Below are 14,423 nucleotides of genomic sequence, written 5' to 3'. Positions count from 1 at the left end.
GCCAGACTGCTTGGGTTTGGATCCAGCCTCTTTTTTTTTTTTTTTTTTTTTTTAAGATTTTATTTATTTATCTGACAGAAAGAGATCACAAGTAGGCAGAGAGGCAAGCAAAGAGAAAAGGGGTGGGAAGCAGGCTCCCTGCCAAGCAGAGAGCTCGATGCAGGACTCAGTCCCAGTACCCTGAGATCATGACCTGAGCTAAAGGCAGAGGCTCAACCCACTGAGCCACCCAGGTCCCCTGGATCCAGCCTCTTAATAGATATGTAACCATGAGCAAGTGAAGTCACCCCGTAGTTTTCTTGTCTGTAAAAAGGGGACAGGAAGAGGGCTGGTCTTCAGCCAATAAACAGCGAGTACAGCGGGGAATACTTACGTGCTGGTGCTGGGGGGTAAGTAAGTAGCCGTTGCTTCAAAGCCTTCAGCTGTTCCTCTCAAGGGTCTCAGTAACTTGCCAGATCAGGTGAATAGGAGAGTAACAGCTGGCACAGCAAGATATGCCTCTGTTGTTGTAGGCTGGTGGGGGTGCCTTCCTAATGTTCAGATTTTGAATGTGACTTACGGTGATAGCACCTCCTTCTTAGGGGATTTCTGAAGATGGAAGGAGTTCATGTATCTAAGAGACTAAGAAGGATGCCTGACATTTAGCAAGTGCTCAGTAAACTTTACCTGTTGTTACTGTGTCCCATTAGTTTTTAGTTGGGAATAGGCAGCCTAGAAGTGTGTGGGAAATGAAGAAGAGGAAAAGGATACGTATTTATGAAAAGGCTTGTCTTTTTTTTTTTTTTAAAGATTTTATTTATTTATTTGACAGACAGAGATCACAAGTAGACAGAGAGGCAGGCAGAGAGATAGAGGGAAGCAGGCTCCCTGCTGAGCAGAGAGCCCGATGCAGGCCTCGATCCCAGGACCCTGAGATCATGACCTGAGCCGAAGGCAGCGGCTTAACCCACTGAGCCACCCAGGCACCCCAAAAGGCTTGTCTTTTTAAGTAGATTTTTCATTCGTTCGAGTTTATAGTTGTAGAACCACTAAGGAATATTGCTTAAGAAATGCTTATTAGCAAGGATTGCCAAGTGTTTTCACTGAGTGAAACTTAATTGCTGCATTATTAAAACCAGTCTTTTATTATTGTTGGGGTTTTTTTCAGATTCTGAATTTTTGGTATTTCTGAGAAATCCTTTAAAAGTTGAACGTTACAGGGCGCGTGGGTGGCTCAGTGGGTTAAGCCGCTGCCTTCGGCTCAGGTCATGATCTCAGGGTCCTGGGATCGAGTCCCGCATTGGGCTCTCTGCTCAGCGGGGAGCCTGCTTCTTCCTCTCACTCTCTGCCTGCCTCTCTGCCTACCTGTGATCTCTCTCTGTCAAATAAATAAATAAAACTTTTTAATTAAAAAAAAAAAAAAGTTGAACGTTACAGTAAATTAAACTTTGCTTCCCTTTCATTCTTAGGATATTTTGTTTTTGTGTTTTTATAGCAATACGTCTGGTTTAATATTGGCAGTGTGGACACCTTTGAGCGGAATCTGGAAACCTTACAGCAGGAATTGGGCATAGAAGGGGAGAATCGGGTTCCTGTAGTCTACATTGCCGAAAGTGACGGGTAAGAAGACTGTTGACCGGGCCTTGTGCAGCTCAGTGTGTGTTCTGTCACCAGGTGGCAGGGTACAGACAGCATTCTCAAACAGGCCTTTCTTGGTGTAGCCAGACTTCTTGTAAATCTTAGGTAATTTGTAGGTTTTTGCTCCTGACTAATTTTCTACACCTTCATATTTATCTTTGATTAAGCAATAGATTGGGGTATGACCATCCTTTAGTAGGATTTTAGGGTAAAGAGTCCTTTTGTGTGAAAGAGTGGCGTCACCGTCTTTTAACCTTCATTTACATTTATGTTTCAGAGTTTCCCAAGAATTTTAAGTAACTCTTCTTCCTTTCTTGTCAGAACTTGCTTCTTCTCTTAGGGGTTGTCTTTAATAAAATCACTTATGAGTCTGAGGGGCCCATTGATTTTAAGAGTCACTTGTCTTTCATTTCTTTGGGGATTATATTGTCTTTGGGTACTCAGCCACATACTACACCGGGTAGATTTCCTCACGGTCACTTCATTCGCATTGAGGTGTACCTCATTATGGAGTTACCAGTTCAAGAGCAAAAATAGAAAGAAATCCTAAATTTTCTGAATATGTAAAAGAGCAGAAAAACAAATTGCTAGTGTGCTAATCGAGCTGATGATTACTCTGTTTTAGAGACTTTCTTATGTCTCGGTTTCTGTAGACCTAGTTTCCCTCCATTATTTAGATCCACATAGCTATCGGGGTGGTTTCACCAAGGCTGTGTCCCTCAGCCCCCAGGGCTGTCATATAATCAATTAACTAGGCTGCTGAAATGTTATGGAAAGTTTTGTTGCACCATTTTTTAAACCTTTACTGTCAGTGAGTATTTTTTTGCCGTCCAGAAATAAACCAAAGGTAAAGTTTTCACGGTTCTTGCTGCCTGCTGTAGGGGCATTTAAACTAGTGTAAAAGATGAAAACTTAGAAAGTAGATTCTGGTTTTGGTTTTTGTTTTGTTTTTGAGCTAACCGGTCTACAAGGTTTTGACCTAAATTTCTTTGGGTAAGTTCAGCTAAATTGCTTATATTAACCAATACGAGTATGTATCCTTACCCATGAGTGTATTGAAATTTACTAAGGCAAAAGGCATCCCCCAGCTTTACGTCCTCTCTGAGCAGAGTTGTCTAGAGCAGGCACTAGTCTGAAGGACAAATGATTGCTCCCCCAGGAGTCAGGCTCTTAGGTCTGCACAAGCTGCACAGCACTCAGCAAGCAATAGCTGTCACCACTGTAAACGGGACTTTGGAAGCTGATCTGCTGTTAACTTGGCAAGGATTTGATGTTTGGAAGACATCTCTTTAGAATAAGTCAATGTATTCCAATAAGAGAACTGGAATTTCTGCCCAAGCTAACACCAGATCATATTAAAAATGTTAAAATTTTTAAGTAATGCAAAAGAAATGTCTTTGAGCTGTAGATGTAATGATAGTAAATTACAGTTTAGGTCTGTTGTGCATAAAGGGTGATTATCGGGGTAGAAAGAAAATCTCAGTAGACATCGCAGAAAGAACAGCTTTATCTTCGGTGTCATCTTCTGCAATTCTACGTCAGTGATATCGAGGCACTAAGGTCTCTTTGTGCCTCAGACAAATCTTAGAATATTCAGTTTTTCTAAAAATAGAAAATCTATACAATTAATACCCTTAGCAGTTATCAAAAAGTCTATCTTACAAAACATGTACAAAGCCAGAGTTTAACAGACTTAAAAACATGTCAGTGTTGTGTGTGGTTTCCTTCAGCTCGTTTCTCCTGAGCATGTTGCCTACAGTGCTCATCATCGCTTTCTTACTCTACACCATCCGAAGAGGGCCTGCCGGGATTGGCCGGACAGGCCGGGGGATGGGTGGACTCTTCAGTGTTGGAGAAACCACTGCCAAAGTCTTGAAGGATGAAATAGATGTGAAGTTCAAAGATGTGGCTGGCTGTGAGGAGGCCAAGCTAGAGATAATGGAATTCGTGAATTTTTTGAAAAACCCAAAGCAATATCAAGATCTAGGAGCAAAAATCCCAAAGGTAAAGTGAACTTTCAGACGATTATTTTCAACTGATTAACCCCAAAATCTTTTGAATTACTTCTTGATCTCTAAAGTTATAATTTTATGAAGTTTGATGACTTAGGATAAAGAATCTGTTATTCTCCTTCTATCTTACCAGTCTTTGCTTGTTATTCCATGTCATTTAGTCTGTGAAAATGTTTCTTCTTGCAATACAGTGTGTATATTCCCAGAAAGATTTGTGTTCTCTCCCCTTGGAAGCCTTCCCTGATTTGCCTTTTTTATCCCTCCAGTCAGATTTAAATAACCCATCTCTTACCAAATGTGCATGAAAGCATATTGTCCCCCACTGTCACCCAGTTATCTCTCCCTGAGCAACTCTGAGCACACACTGCCTGTGCGTGGCACCTGGAGTCAAACTCACACAGGATTTGGTGGAGAAGAGATAGGCAACACTAATTCAAGTCTTCCCCTCAAATCCGAGGACTGTTGACCATGGGCTGGGCTTACTGACCTTTTTACTCCAAGGGCCAGGCTCAGTCTTTAAGTAAAAGAATCCAGAATGCTTCCTGATTTAAAAAATCCATTAATAAAGTTTCCTTTAAAGGGATCCTTTGTAAAGGAAATCATAATTTCCTTGATTTTCATGTCCTACCTATATGGATTTAAAAAAATCATATTTGATAATTTTTATAATTGGTTGTTACTTTCTTAGTACCTGTGTGCATCATACCGAAGCATCTCCACAACTTAAATAATTCTGCTGTTTGAGCAAGCACATTTTCTCTTTTTAGCTATGTTCACAATTGGTCATTAGATTTTTACTTCATTTGTAAAATTTTAAAGGGAAGAAAGTAAGCAGAATGTAATTTGGGAGTGTGTTGTTTTGTGTCTCCTTGACTTATTTGGAGTGTGTTGTTTTTGTGTCTCCTTGACTTATTTAAGTAAACCTCGGTTGGTTCATTAGTAGATATTCAGCCTAAGTCTAAAGGTCTGAAAAGCAACACTAAAAATCTTATAAAACAGGCAAAGAATTTAAGATTTCACATTCTTACTAAGTTTTTAAAACATCTCTAAGTAATCCTTTTCTTACTAATATAAAAATGTTTTGCCATAGTTCATATGTTTTAAGGAACATTCAGTATATGTCAGTAGAGTTTATAGACAGATTTATATCTCAGAATTGCCTGCGGATATGCAATTTACTTTTCTGAAATTCTAGTTAAAGATACTTTCCTTTTTTATATCTGAAGGGTGCCATTCTCACCGGTCCTCCAGGCACTGGAAAGACACTGCTAGCTAAGGCCACAGCCGGAGAAGCCAACGTCCCTTTCATCACCGTTAGTGGATCTGAGTTTTTGGAGATGTTTGTTGGTGTGGGTCCAGCTAGAGTAAGTCTCTTGTTCTGTTACAGTGGCACAGCTTCCACACCTTTCCCCTGAGCTTCTCCCCAAATATGGAGTTGGTAAAGATGGCCCTGGCCCAAACTAGTGCCATCTGTTAATTGGGTTGTCGTTCTGACATTGAGTTGTGAGAGTTCTTTGTCTATTCTGGGTAATAAATCCTAACCAGATACATTATTTGCAAGTAATTTCTCCTGTTCTGTGGTTTGCCTCTTCTCTTTCTTGATAGTGAAGCACAAAAGCATTTAATCTTGATAAAGACCAGTGTATCCATTCTTTAATTTTTTTTGCCATTGCTTGGACTTGGTATCATATTTAAGAATCTGTCACCAAATTCAAGGTCATAAATATTTACTCCTATGTTTTTGTCTTAAGAGTTTTATAGTTTTAGCTCTTATTTAGGTCTGTGATCCCTTTTGAGTTAATGCAGCAAGGTGTAAGGGTCCACTGTCACTCTTTGACATGTGTGTATCCAGTTTCCCCAGCAGCATTTGTTTGTTTTTTTTTTTTTTTTTTTTTTTTTTTGGTGCATATTTTTTTTTTCCTTTTATTTTTTTTATTTATTTTTTTAATATAATTTTTTATTTTTTATAAACATATATTTTTATCCCCAGGGGTACAGGTCTGTGAATCACCAGGTTTACACACTTCACAGCACTCACCAAAACACATACCCTCCCCAATGTCCATAATACCACCCCCTTCTCCCAAACCCCCTCCCCCCAGCAACCCTCAGTTTGTTTTGTGAGATTAAGAGTCACTTATGGTTTGTCTCCCTCCCAATCCCATCTTGTTTCATTGATTCTTCTCCTACCCACTTAAGCCCCCATGTTGCATCACTACTTCCTCATATCAGGGAGATCATATGATAGTTGTCTTTCTCCGCTTGACTTATTTCGCTAAGCATGATACCCTCTAGTTCCATCCATGTTGTCGCAAATGGCAAGATTTCATTTCTTTTGATGGCTGCATAGTATTCCATTGTGTATATATACCACATCTTCTTGATCCATTCATCTGTTGATGGACATCTAGGTTCTTTCCATAGTTTGGCTATTGTGGACATTGCTGCTATAAACATTCGAGTACACGCCCAGCAGCATTTGTTAAAAAGATGATTTCCCATTGAATGGTCTTGGCATCCTTGACCATAGATGGGTACATGGGTTTAATTACTGCACTCTCAATTCTGTCCTGTTGATCTGTATGTCTGTCTTTATACCAGTACCGCAGTCTTGATTACAACTGCTTTATAGTAAGTTTTGAAATCAGGAAGTGTGAGTGTGGATTAACTGTTAAAGCAACACTTAAATTTTTCCTCTTGTGTATTTCATTAAATGTTAACTTTTTTTTTAAACACCTAGGAGGGGTAAAGTGCTATCATAGTTGTCTTTCCAGACATCAGGATACAGCATATAATCAGGTGTTATGTCATCAACTGGCAGGATTTAAAATTTTTCTTAATTTTTTATTTTTTCAGTCAATGGCAAATGTGTTAATGATGTGTCTTACCCCTGATGGCATCTTCGGTAGAGTAGGTAGATTCATATGGGTCTTGTCAAGCAGCTAGGGGAGTCTGAAGGTGTTGTGTTGCTGATGTTGTGGCATCTGATATGGGCCGGAGCAGTGGGGGGACTGAAGACAGGAGAGGAGCTGTGGGTGGTGAGAAAGCAGTGAATCTAATGGGGTGGAGACCAAAGAGGAGCTGGCAGTCAGAGAGGCGTGAGCCCATGAGTAGGCCAGACCAACGGGAGGGGGGGTGTCAGAGTAGACTGGGAAGCTGGTTGTGTAGGGAAACCTTGGCAGTGAAGGTGATGGAAATAGGTGCTTCAGGGGACCAATCAACCAGGAACCACTGAGAAAATAATGTCCAGTGAGGGAGGGGTGGAAAAGGGAGAAATCAGGCCCAGGGAGTACTATAACCAGGAGGGTCATGTCTCTGCCCCATATTGAGAACATCGATGAGCAGGGGTTTTCCAGCAGAATTATTTTGGCAGTAGTCACAGCATATGAGGTAGACTTCAACTCCCACGGGCCTGGAAGGAAAGACAAAAACCCTTTCCAGTTGAGAGCTTTGCAGTGTTAGCCAAATTAGAGTTCAGGCAAGAGGGTGAAGGAAGTATTTAGGGAAGAGTGTGAGATGGTTTATTGATCACAGATCTGGAGTTGAGTGGGGGAGGGCCTAGGTAACATGAGTTACCCTAGAGGATGTGTTCAGAGAAGTATAGCAGTGAAAACCTGGAAGTCCAGGGAGGAAAGGGTGACAGGGAGAGTTGGACTTCGGTGAGTGAGGGGAAGAGGGATGTGAGGCATGGGAGATTGTTTTTGAAACTCTGAACTCTTGGCTGGTGAAAAGGTGTGGGGATGCCCATTCCTTCAACCCACTTGAACTAGTGGCCTGAAGGGACATGTTTAGTAGGACAGAATATAGGTGCGGGAGCCTCACACCTGCTCCAGCAACAGCAGGGCTAAGGGCAGGACACTGTGTCTAAGCTGTGGGGTGATGATCCCTGTGGGGACATGGCTCAGTCACTGCCTTCGCTGTGTGTATGTGTACTGCCTAGGTCTGTTAGTGCGTGTCTGCTTGCAGCTGCCTTGGGCATGAAATGCAAACCCCAGAGTAGTTTGAACTTTTAATCTGAATATAAAGTCTACAGTTCTACAGCATTATCTTTTTTTATTTTTTAAAGATTTTATATATTTTATTTATTTGACAGAGCGAGCCAGAGAGCACAAGCAGAGGGAATGGCAGAGGGAGAGGGAGAAGCAAACTCCTTACTGAGCAGGGAGCCCAACACAGGGCTCGATCCCAGGCCCCTGGGACCATGACCTGAGCTGAAGGCAGAGGCATAACCATCTGAGCCACCCAGGTGCCCCTACAGGGGCCATTGACTCATCCTTTTTTTTTTTTTTTTTTTTTTAAGATTTTATTTATTTATTTGACAGAGAGAGATCACAAGCAGGCAGAGAGGCAGGCAGAGAGAGAGGAGGAAGCAGGCTCCCTGCCGAGCAGAGAGCCCGATGCGGGCCTCGATCCCAGTACCCTGAGATCATGACCTGAGCCGAAGGCAGCGGCTTAACCCACTGAGCCACCCAGGCGCCCTGACTCATCTTTTTGTAGGGCAAAAATGTGTAGTATTAAGTTGCTATAAAAATAACAGATATTGTTAGTGCCTGTGATATATACAGTATCTTACGATGCTATAGAAAAAATGTTTGCTCACCTTAAGACAGTTACCCACCAACTTCATTTGCCACTTCCTTGCTTATAACTTTTAAAATATGTACTATACAGTATAGTATGTTAACAAAAAGATTTCCTATTAGATGGAAGCATGATGCTTATTTTAGTAGGAGGAAAATAATATTCACTTGTTAAGTGACTCTAGTGTTTATATTTTTATCCAGGTCCGAGACTTATTTGCCCTTGCTCGCAAGAACGCCCCCTGCATTCTCTTCATTGATGAAATAGATGCCGTGGGAAGGAAAAGAGGAAGAGGCAACTTCGGGGGGCAGAGTGAGCAGGAGAACACACTCAATCAGCTGCTCGTGGAGATGGACGGTGAATATTCAAGTCTTTTCATATTTTATTTTATTTTTCTTGGTGTAGAACATTTATTCCATGAAACACTGAAAGTGTAGGTCAGAGGGAAATAATTTTAATCAAAGCATTAAATGTTTTCTTTCTACATATCTTGCTTTGTATTAGGAAATGACATTGCAGTCCATTTCACTAATGGATCACAAAAATATTTACAAGAAAATATTAAAATGACTCAAACACAGAAGGCAAGATGAGGTGCAGTAAACTTTTTTTTTTTTCCAGAAATCTCTACCCCAGTGCCCCCCACATACAAGAAGAGAGTGAAATAAATAACAAGGTTCCCTCAGTCACAAGTTTCCAAAGAACTGGAGGAGGGGAACAAACAGGATGAAAACAGTGTATGAGAGGGAGAGGAGGTTAGCACTGCTTCAGTAACCAGCCTGTTCTGAATGTAGTAATCCTCTTGTAGGTGCAGTAAATTCTGAACACAGCTTAAACTTTAGGGCTTAAACTATCCTACAGTTTAATTTAAGAATACCTTAACAGTAAGGGCACCTGGGTGGCTCAGTGGGTTAAAGCCTCTGCCTTCGGCTCAGGTCATGATCTCAGGGTCCTGGGATCGAGCCCCGCATCGGGCTCTGCTCAGCAGGGAGCCTGCTTCCCTCTCTCTCTCTGCCTGCTTCTCTGCTTGCTTGTGATCTCTCTCTGTGTCAAATAAATAAACAAAATCTTTAAAAAAAATTTTTTTTTAAAGAATACCATAACAAAGTCACTCTTTCACTAACTATAGTAAGAACCTCTTTCCCCAAACCAATGATCCAAACAGAAACCTGCTCCGGCATTAGAAGCTATCATAGTAGCCCTTCCATTCCTTTCATGGAAGCTTCAGAAATATCATCCTTAGCCTGTGCTGAGACAGGAACAGATGGACCAGATTTGGGAGCTGCTTTGGCCAGAGGTACATCCTCTGACTTTCTTTGAGGAGCAGCAAATTTATTCTCCCAACATACCCTCAACGGAGTGAGCATGAATGAAATAATCTCTGCCTTGGGATTAATGATCTGTGGCTTGGTGCTGATGGTTGCCGTGGCTTTCTTCTCATTGGTGGCTGCACTTGTATCATCCACCTTGGGTCTCTGAATCAAGTTGTGGGGAGCCCGGCAAGGGAGCTGGTGGGACAACCTAGGGCAGGTCCAAGTGGAGGCATTTAACTGTGGTTGCTGTACGAGGTTAAACTCCCTTTCATCCAATTTCTCCATGTCCTGGATAACCCGTTTGGGATCCTTCGACTTCAAAGCTGTAGCTCTTACCGTCATGCACTGTTTCTGTCCTTCTTTAATTCTCTCTTTGGGCTGCTTTTCAGGGTTGGTCTGTGGGATTCATAAATTTTCCACTCTTGGTGGATGATGTAGATCTCCGTCCCATGCTGACAACTTGTATGGTTTACTTGTTCATTAAAACAAAACAAAAACAACACTTTTGCTGGGCTCCTGGGATTGAGAGAAGTGGGGAGGGGAGGATTCTCTGCCTCTTCTACCTCGTAGGGGCCTTCACCTGTCTGCCAGTCAGCCACCCAGCCACTGCCATCTTGAAGGTCTTCCATATTTTAAACTACACTTTCTAATTGTTTCCCATGTATCTAAAGTGAGAGGATGCCTGGGTGACTCCGTTGGGCGTCTGCCTTTGGCTTAGGTCATGATCTCAGGGTCCTGAGATTTGACCCCCACATCGGGCTCTCTGCTCAATGTGGAGTCTGCTTCCACCTCTCCTTCTGCCTGCTGCTCCCCTGCTTGTGCTCTCTCTTTATCAAATAAATAAAATCTAAAAAAATTAAGTGAGAATCCTTGTGTTGATGGTATAGATTTTTTTAACAAGATTGTATTTATTTATTTGACAGAGAGAGAGAGATCACAAGTAGGCAGAGAAGCAGGCAGAGAAAAAAGGGAAGCAGGCTCCTGGCTGAGCAGAGAGCCCAATGCAGGGCTTGATCCCAGGACCCTGAGACCATGACCTGAGCTGAAGGCAGAGGCCCAAACCACTGAGCTATCCGGACGCCCCAAAATAGCCCTTTTTAAAGAAGTTCTGCACCAGTACAGATAATAGCAGAATATTCTTACCTAGCAGCCTGCCATAACTTAATATTGGTATTAAGGTGGTGTTTGTACCTGGTGTTGAATAAGAGAAAAATTGGTGAAATGATCCACAAAAGAATCATAATTCCATTCTTTTTTCTTTAAGATTTTTTAGATTTGAGAGAGCAGGGGAGGGGCAGAAAAAATCTCAAGCAGAGTCCAACATGGAGCTCAGTCATACGACCCTGAGATCATGACCCGAGTGGAAAACCAAGAGTCAGATGCTTTACTGACTGAGCCACCCAGGTGCCCCTCTTTTTTTTTTTTTTTTTTTTGTTAAAATTTATTTATTTTACAGAGTGAGCATGAAGTGGAGGGTAGGGGAAGGACAGAAGGAGATGGAGAGAGAGAGAATCTCGAGCAGGCTCCCTTTGAGTGGGGAGCCCGACTCTGGGCTTGATCTCACGACCCTGAATGACCTCAGCCAAAATCAAGAGTCAGATGCTTAACCAGCTGAGCTGCCCAGGTGCCCTGATAGTCTCATTCTTAAAACCATTTATGGTTCTGAAACATCAGGAAAACCCATGTATAACCAAGTGTAAATTGGGCAGATTTTGAATACTCCTCTTAAGAAAGTAGCAGTCTTTCCACATTAGTTAGCTTTTTCTTTTATTACGAAAGCTAGTTTGTAGGATGTGAGAATGCTCCCTGCTGTAAGATACTTGAATGCTGTTGTGCGCTCAGAGAGGGCAGTACAGTGCTGAGTATTGAACTGCTTTATGTGACTGAGCTGGCCATTGTTCAGGCACTCCTCAGAGATAACTGCGGGTTCAGTACCAGACCACCGCTGTAAAGAGTATTGTAATAAAGCGAGTTGAATGTTTTGGTTTCCCAGTACATATAGAAGCTGTGTTTACACTATAGTAAGTGCAAAAGGTGTCTAAAAAAAAATGTACCTACTTTAATTAAAAAGTGCTTTACAGGGCGCCTGGGTGGCTCAGTGGGTTAAGCCGCTGCCTTCGGCTCAGGTCATGATCCCAGAGTTCTGGGATCGAGTCCCGCATCGGGCTCTCTGCTCAGCAGGGAGCCTGCTTCCCTCTCTCTCTCTCTCTGCCTGCCTCTCTGTCTACTTGTAATCTCTGTCAAATAAACAAACAAACCAAAAAAAGTGCTTTGCAGCTGAAAAATGTTGACCCTTATGTGACCTTTCAGTGATTTGTAATCTTTTGGCTGGTGGAGGATCTTGCCTCCGTGTTGACAGCTGCTGACTGATCAGGGTGGTGGCTACTGAAGGCTGGGTGGCTGTGGCAATTTTTAAAGTTTATTAGAGAGAGTGCACAAATGGGGCAGGAGGAGGGACAGAGGGAGAAGCAGGCTCCCTGCTGAACAGAGAGCCCGATGCCAGCTCAATCCCAGGACCCTCGGATCATGACCTGAGCTGAAGGCAGAGGCTTTTAACCCGCTAAGCCACCCAGGTGTTCCCTCCCCCACTTTTTTTTTTTTTTTTTTTTTTTTTTTAAAGCTCTTATTTTTCAGTAATCTCTGCACCCATTGTGGGGCTTGAGCTCGTATCCAGTATCAGGAGTCACATGCTCCACTAGCTGAGCCTGCCAGTGCCTTACCTTACTGTAATTTCAGCAGTCTTCACAGCACCTTTACCTTTAATTGATTCTTCACTCATCCATAAGAAGCACCTCATCGTCCATTAAAGGTTTATCATGAGATCATAGCAATTCATTACCTCTCCAGGTCCACTTCTAATTCTAGTTCTCTTGTTATTCCCACCATATCTGTAGTTACTACCCCCACTCAAGTCCTGAGCCCCTTAAAGTCATCCATGAGATTTGGAATCAGCTTCTTCCAAACTCTTGGCAGTGTTGATACTTTGATCTCTTCCCATGAATCACAAATGTTCTTAATGGGGAATCCCTCCTTCTTTCCTGCTATCTATAGCAGCAATAGCCCAATGAAGTGTATTTCTTAAAAAATAAGACTTAGGGGCCCCTGGGTGGTTTAGTGGGTTAAAGCCTCTGCCTTCGGCTCAGGTCATGATCCCAGGGTCCTGGGATCAAGCCCCACATCAGGCTCTGCTCAGCGGGGAGCCTGTTTTCCCCCTCTCTCTCTGCCTGCCTCTCTGCGTACTTGTGATCTCTGTCTGTCAAATAAATAAATAAAATCTTTAAAAAAAAAAAAAAGACTTAAGTTCAAATTACTCTTTGATCCATAGGCTACAGAATGGCTGTTGTGTTTGCAGGTGTGAAACAACATTAATCTCTACGTCCCCATCAGAGCTATTGAGTGACCGGGGCATTGTTTGTGAGCAGTAGTATTTTGAAGGGAACCTTTTTCCAAGCTGCTTTCTCAACTGTGGGCTTAAAATATTCAGTAAACTGTGTTCTAAACAGATGTGCTGTCCTCGGACTTTGTTGTTCCATTTCTAGAGCACAAGCAGAGTTAGCATGATTCTTTAGGGCCTCAGGATTTTCAGAATGGTCAGTGAGCTCTGGCTTCAATGTAAAGTCACCAGCCGCATTAGCAACGAATGAGAGAGTCATCCTGTCCTTTGAGGCTTTGTAGGCAGGCATTGACTCCTCTGTAGCTATGAAAGTCTTAGACGGCATCTTCTTCCAATATGAGGCTGTTTTGTCTACATCTAAAGGTGTTAGTGTCGTCACCCTCTTGAACTGTCTCAGTGAGACCTTCTGGATCACTTGCTGCAGCTTCCACATCGGCTTTTCCTTCTCATCTTGCCCTTTTATGTTATGCAGCTTCTTTCCTTAAACCTCACGAACCTCCCTGTGACAGCTTTCAACTTTCCTCCTGCAGCTGCCTTATCTCTCTCTGCCTTCATAGAATTGAAGAAACTCAGGGTTTGGCTCTGAATAGGCCTTGGTTCAAGGGAATGTTGTTGCTGGTTTGCTCTTCTATCCAGACCACTCAAACTTTCTCCATGTCAGCAACTAAGACTGTTTTGCTTTCTTGTCGTCGTGTATCCACTGGAGTAACGTTTTAATTTCCTTCATGAACTTTCCCTTTGCATTCACTCCTTGGCTAACTGCTTGGCACAAGAGGCCTAGCTTTCAGTCTACAGTCTGTCTCAGTTTTCAACGTGCCTTCTTTACTGAGCTTATTCATTTCTAGCATTTCATGTAAAGTGAGAGATGACTCTTCTTTTCACTTAAACGCTTAGAGGCCTCTGTAGGGTAATTAATTGGCCTGATTTCAATATTGTTGTTTCAGGGGATAGGGATGCCCAAGCAGAGGGAGAGAGATAGGGAACACCCTGTTGCTGGAACAGTCAGAACACACACAGTATTTATCAATAAAGCTCACTTATATGGGTGCAGTTTGTGGTGCCCTAAAACTGTCACTACAGTGACATTAAAGATTTTGGACATGTCACTGCAGCAAATATAATCATGAAAATGGGGTGCCTGGGTGGCTCAGTTGGTTAAGTGTCTGCCTTCAGCTCCTGGGCTCGAGCCCCAAGTCAGGCTCCCTGCTCAGCGGGGAGTTTGTTTCTCCCTCTGCCTCTCCCAGACTTGTTCTTTCTCTCAAATAAAATCCTTTAAATAATGATAATAATAATAATAATAATGAAAATGTTGAAGTACTGCAATTACCAAATGTGATGGAGACACAAAGTGATCAAATACTGTTGGAAAAATGGCACTGATAGATTGGCTGAAACTAGGATTGCCACAGACCTTCAATTTGTAAGAAACACAGGGTACTTGGGTGGCTCAGTGGGTTAGAGCCTCTGCCTTGGGCTCAGATCATGGTCTCAGGGTCCTGGGACCAG

The 14,423-nt window shown here is 42.5% G+C and overlaps 1 protein-coding gene across 2 annotated transcripts in view; it reads left to right on the top strand.

Moving 5' to 3' along the window:
- The window catches only part of AFG3L2 (AFG3 like matrix AAA peptidase subunit 2), a 48,136-nt gene that overhangs the window by 16,035 nt on the left and 17,678 nt on the right, over positions 1-14,423 (top strand). For both annotated transcript variants that reach the window (XM_059140795.1, XM_059140796.1), the window contains 4 exons: positions 1,475-1,599; positions 3,348-3,621; positions 4,856-4,993; positions 8,414-8,567. In XM_059140795.1, the coding sequence (XP_058996778.1) occupies positions 1,475-1,599; positions 3,348-3,621; positions 4,856-4,993; positions 8,414-8,567 (691 nt within the window). The remainder of the gene's footprint in view (positions 1-1,474; positions 1,600-3,347; positions 3,622-4,855; positions 4,994-8,413; positions 8,568-14,423) is intronic.

Source organism: Mustela lutreola, chromosome 11 (genome assembly GCF_030435805.1).
Source record: "Mustela lutreola isolate mMusLut2 chromosome 11, mMusLut2.pri, whole genome shotgun sequence".
In the NCBI taxonomy this organism is placed as follows: Eukaryota; Metazoa; Chordata; class Mammalia; order Carnivora; family Mustelidae; genus Mustela; species Mustela lutreola.
Note: the sequence above shows the minus strand (reverse complement) of the source record. Positions and strands in the feature narration are given on the sequence as shown.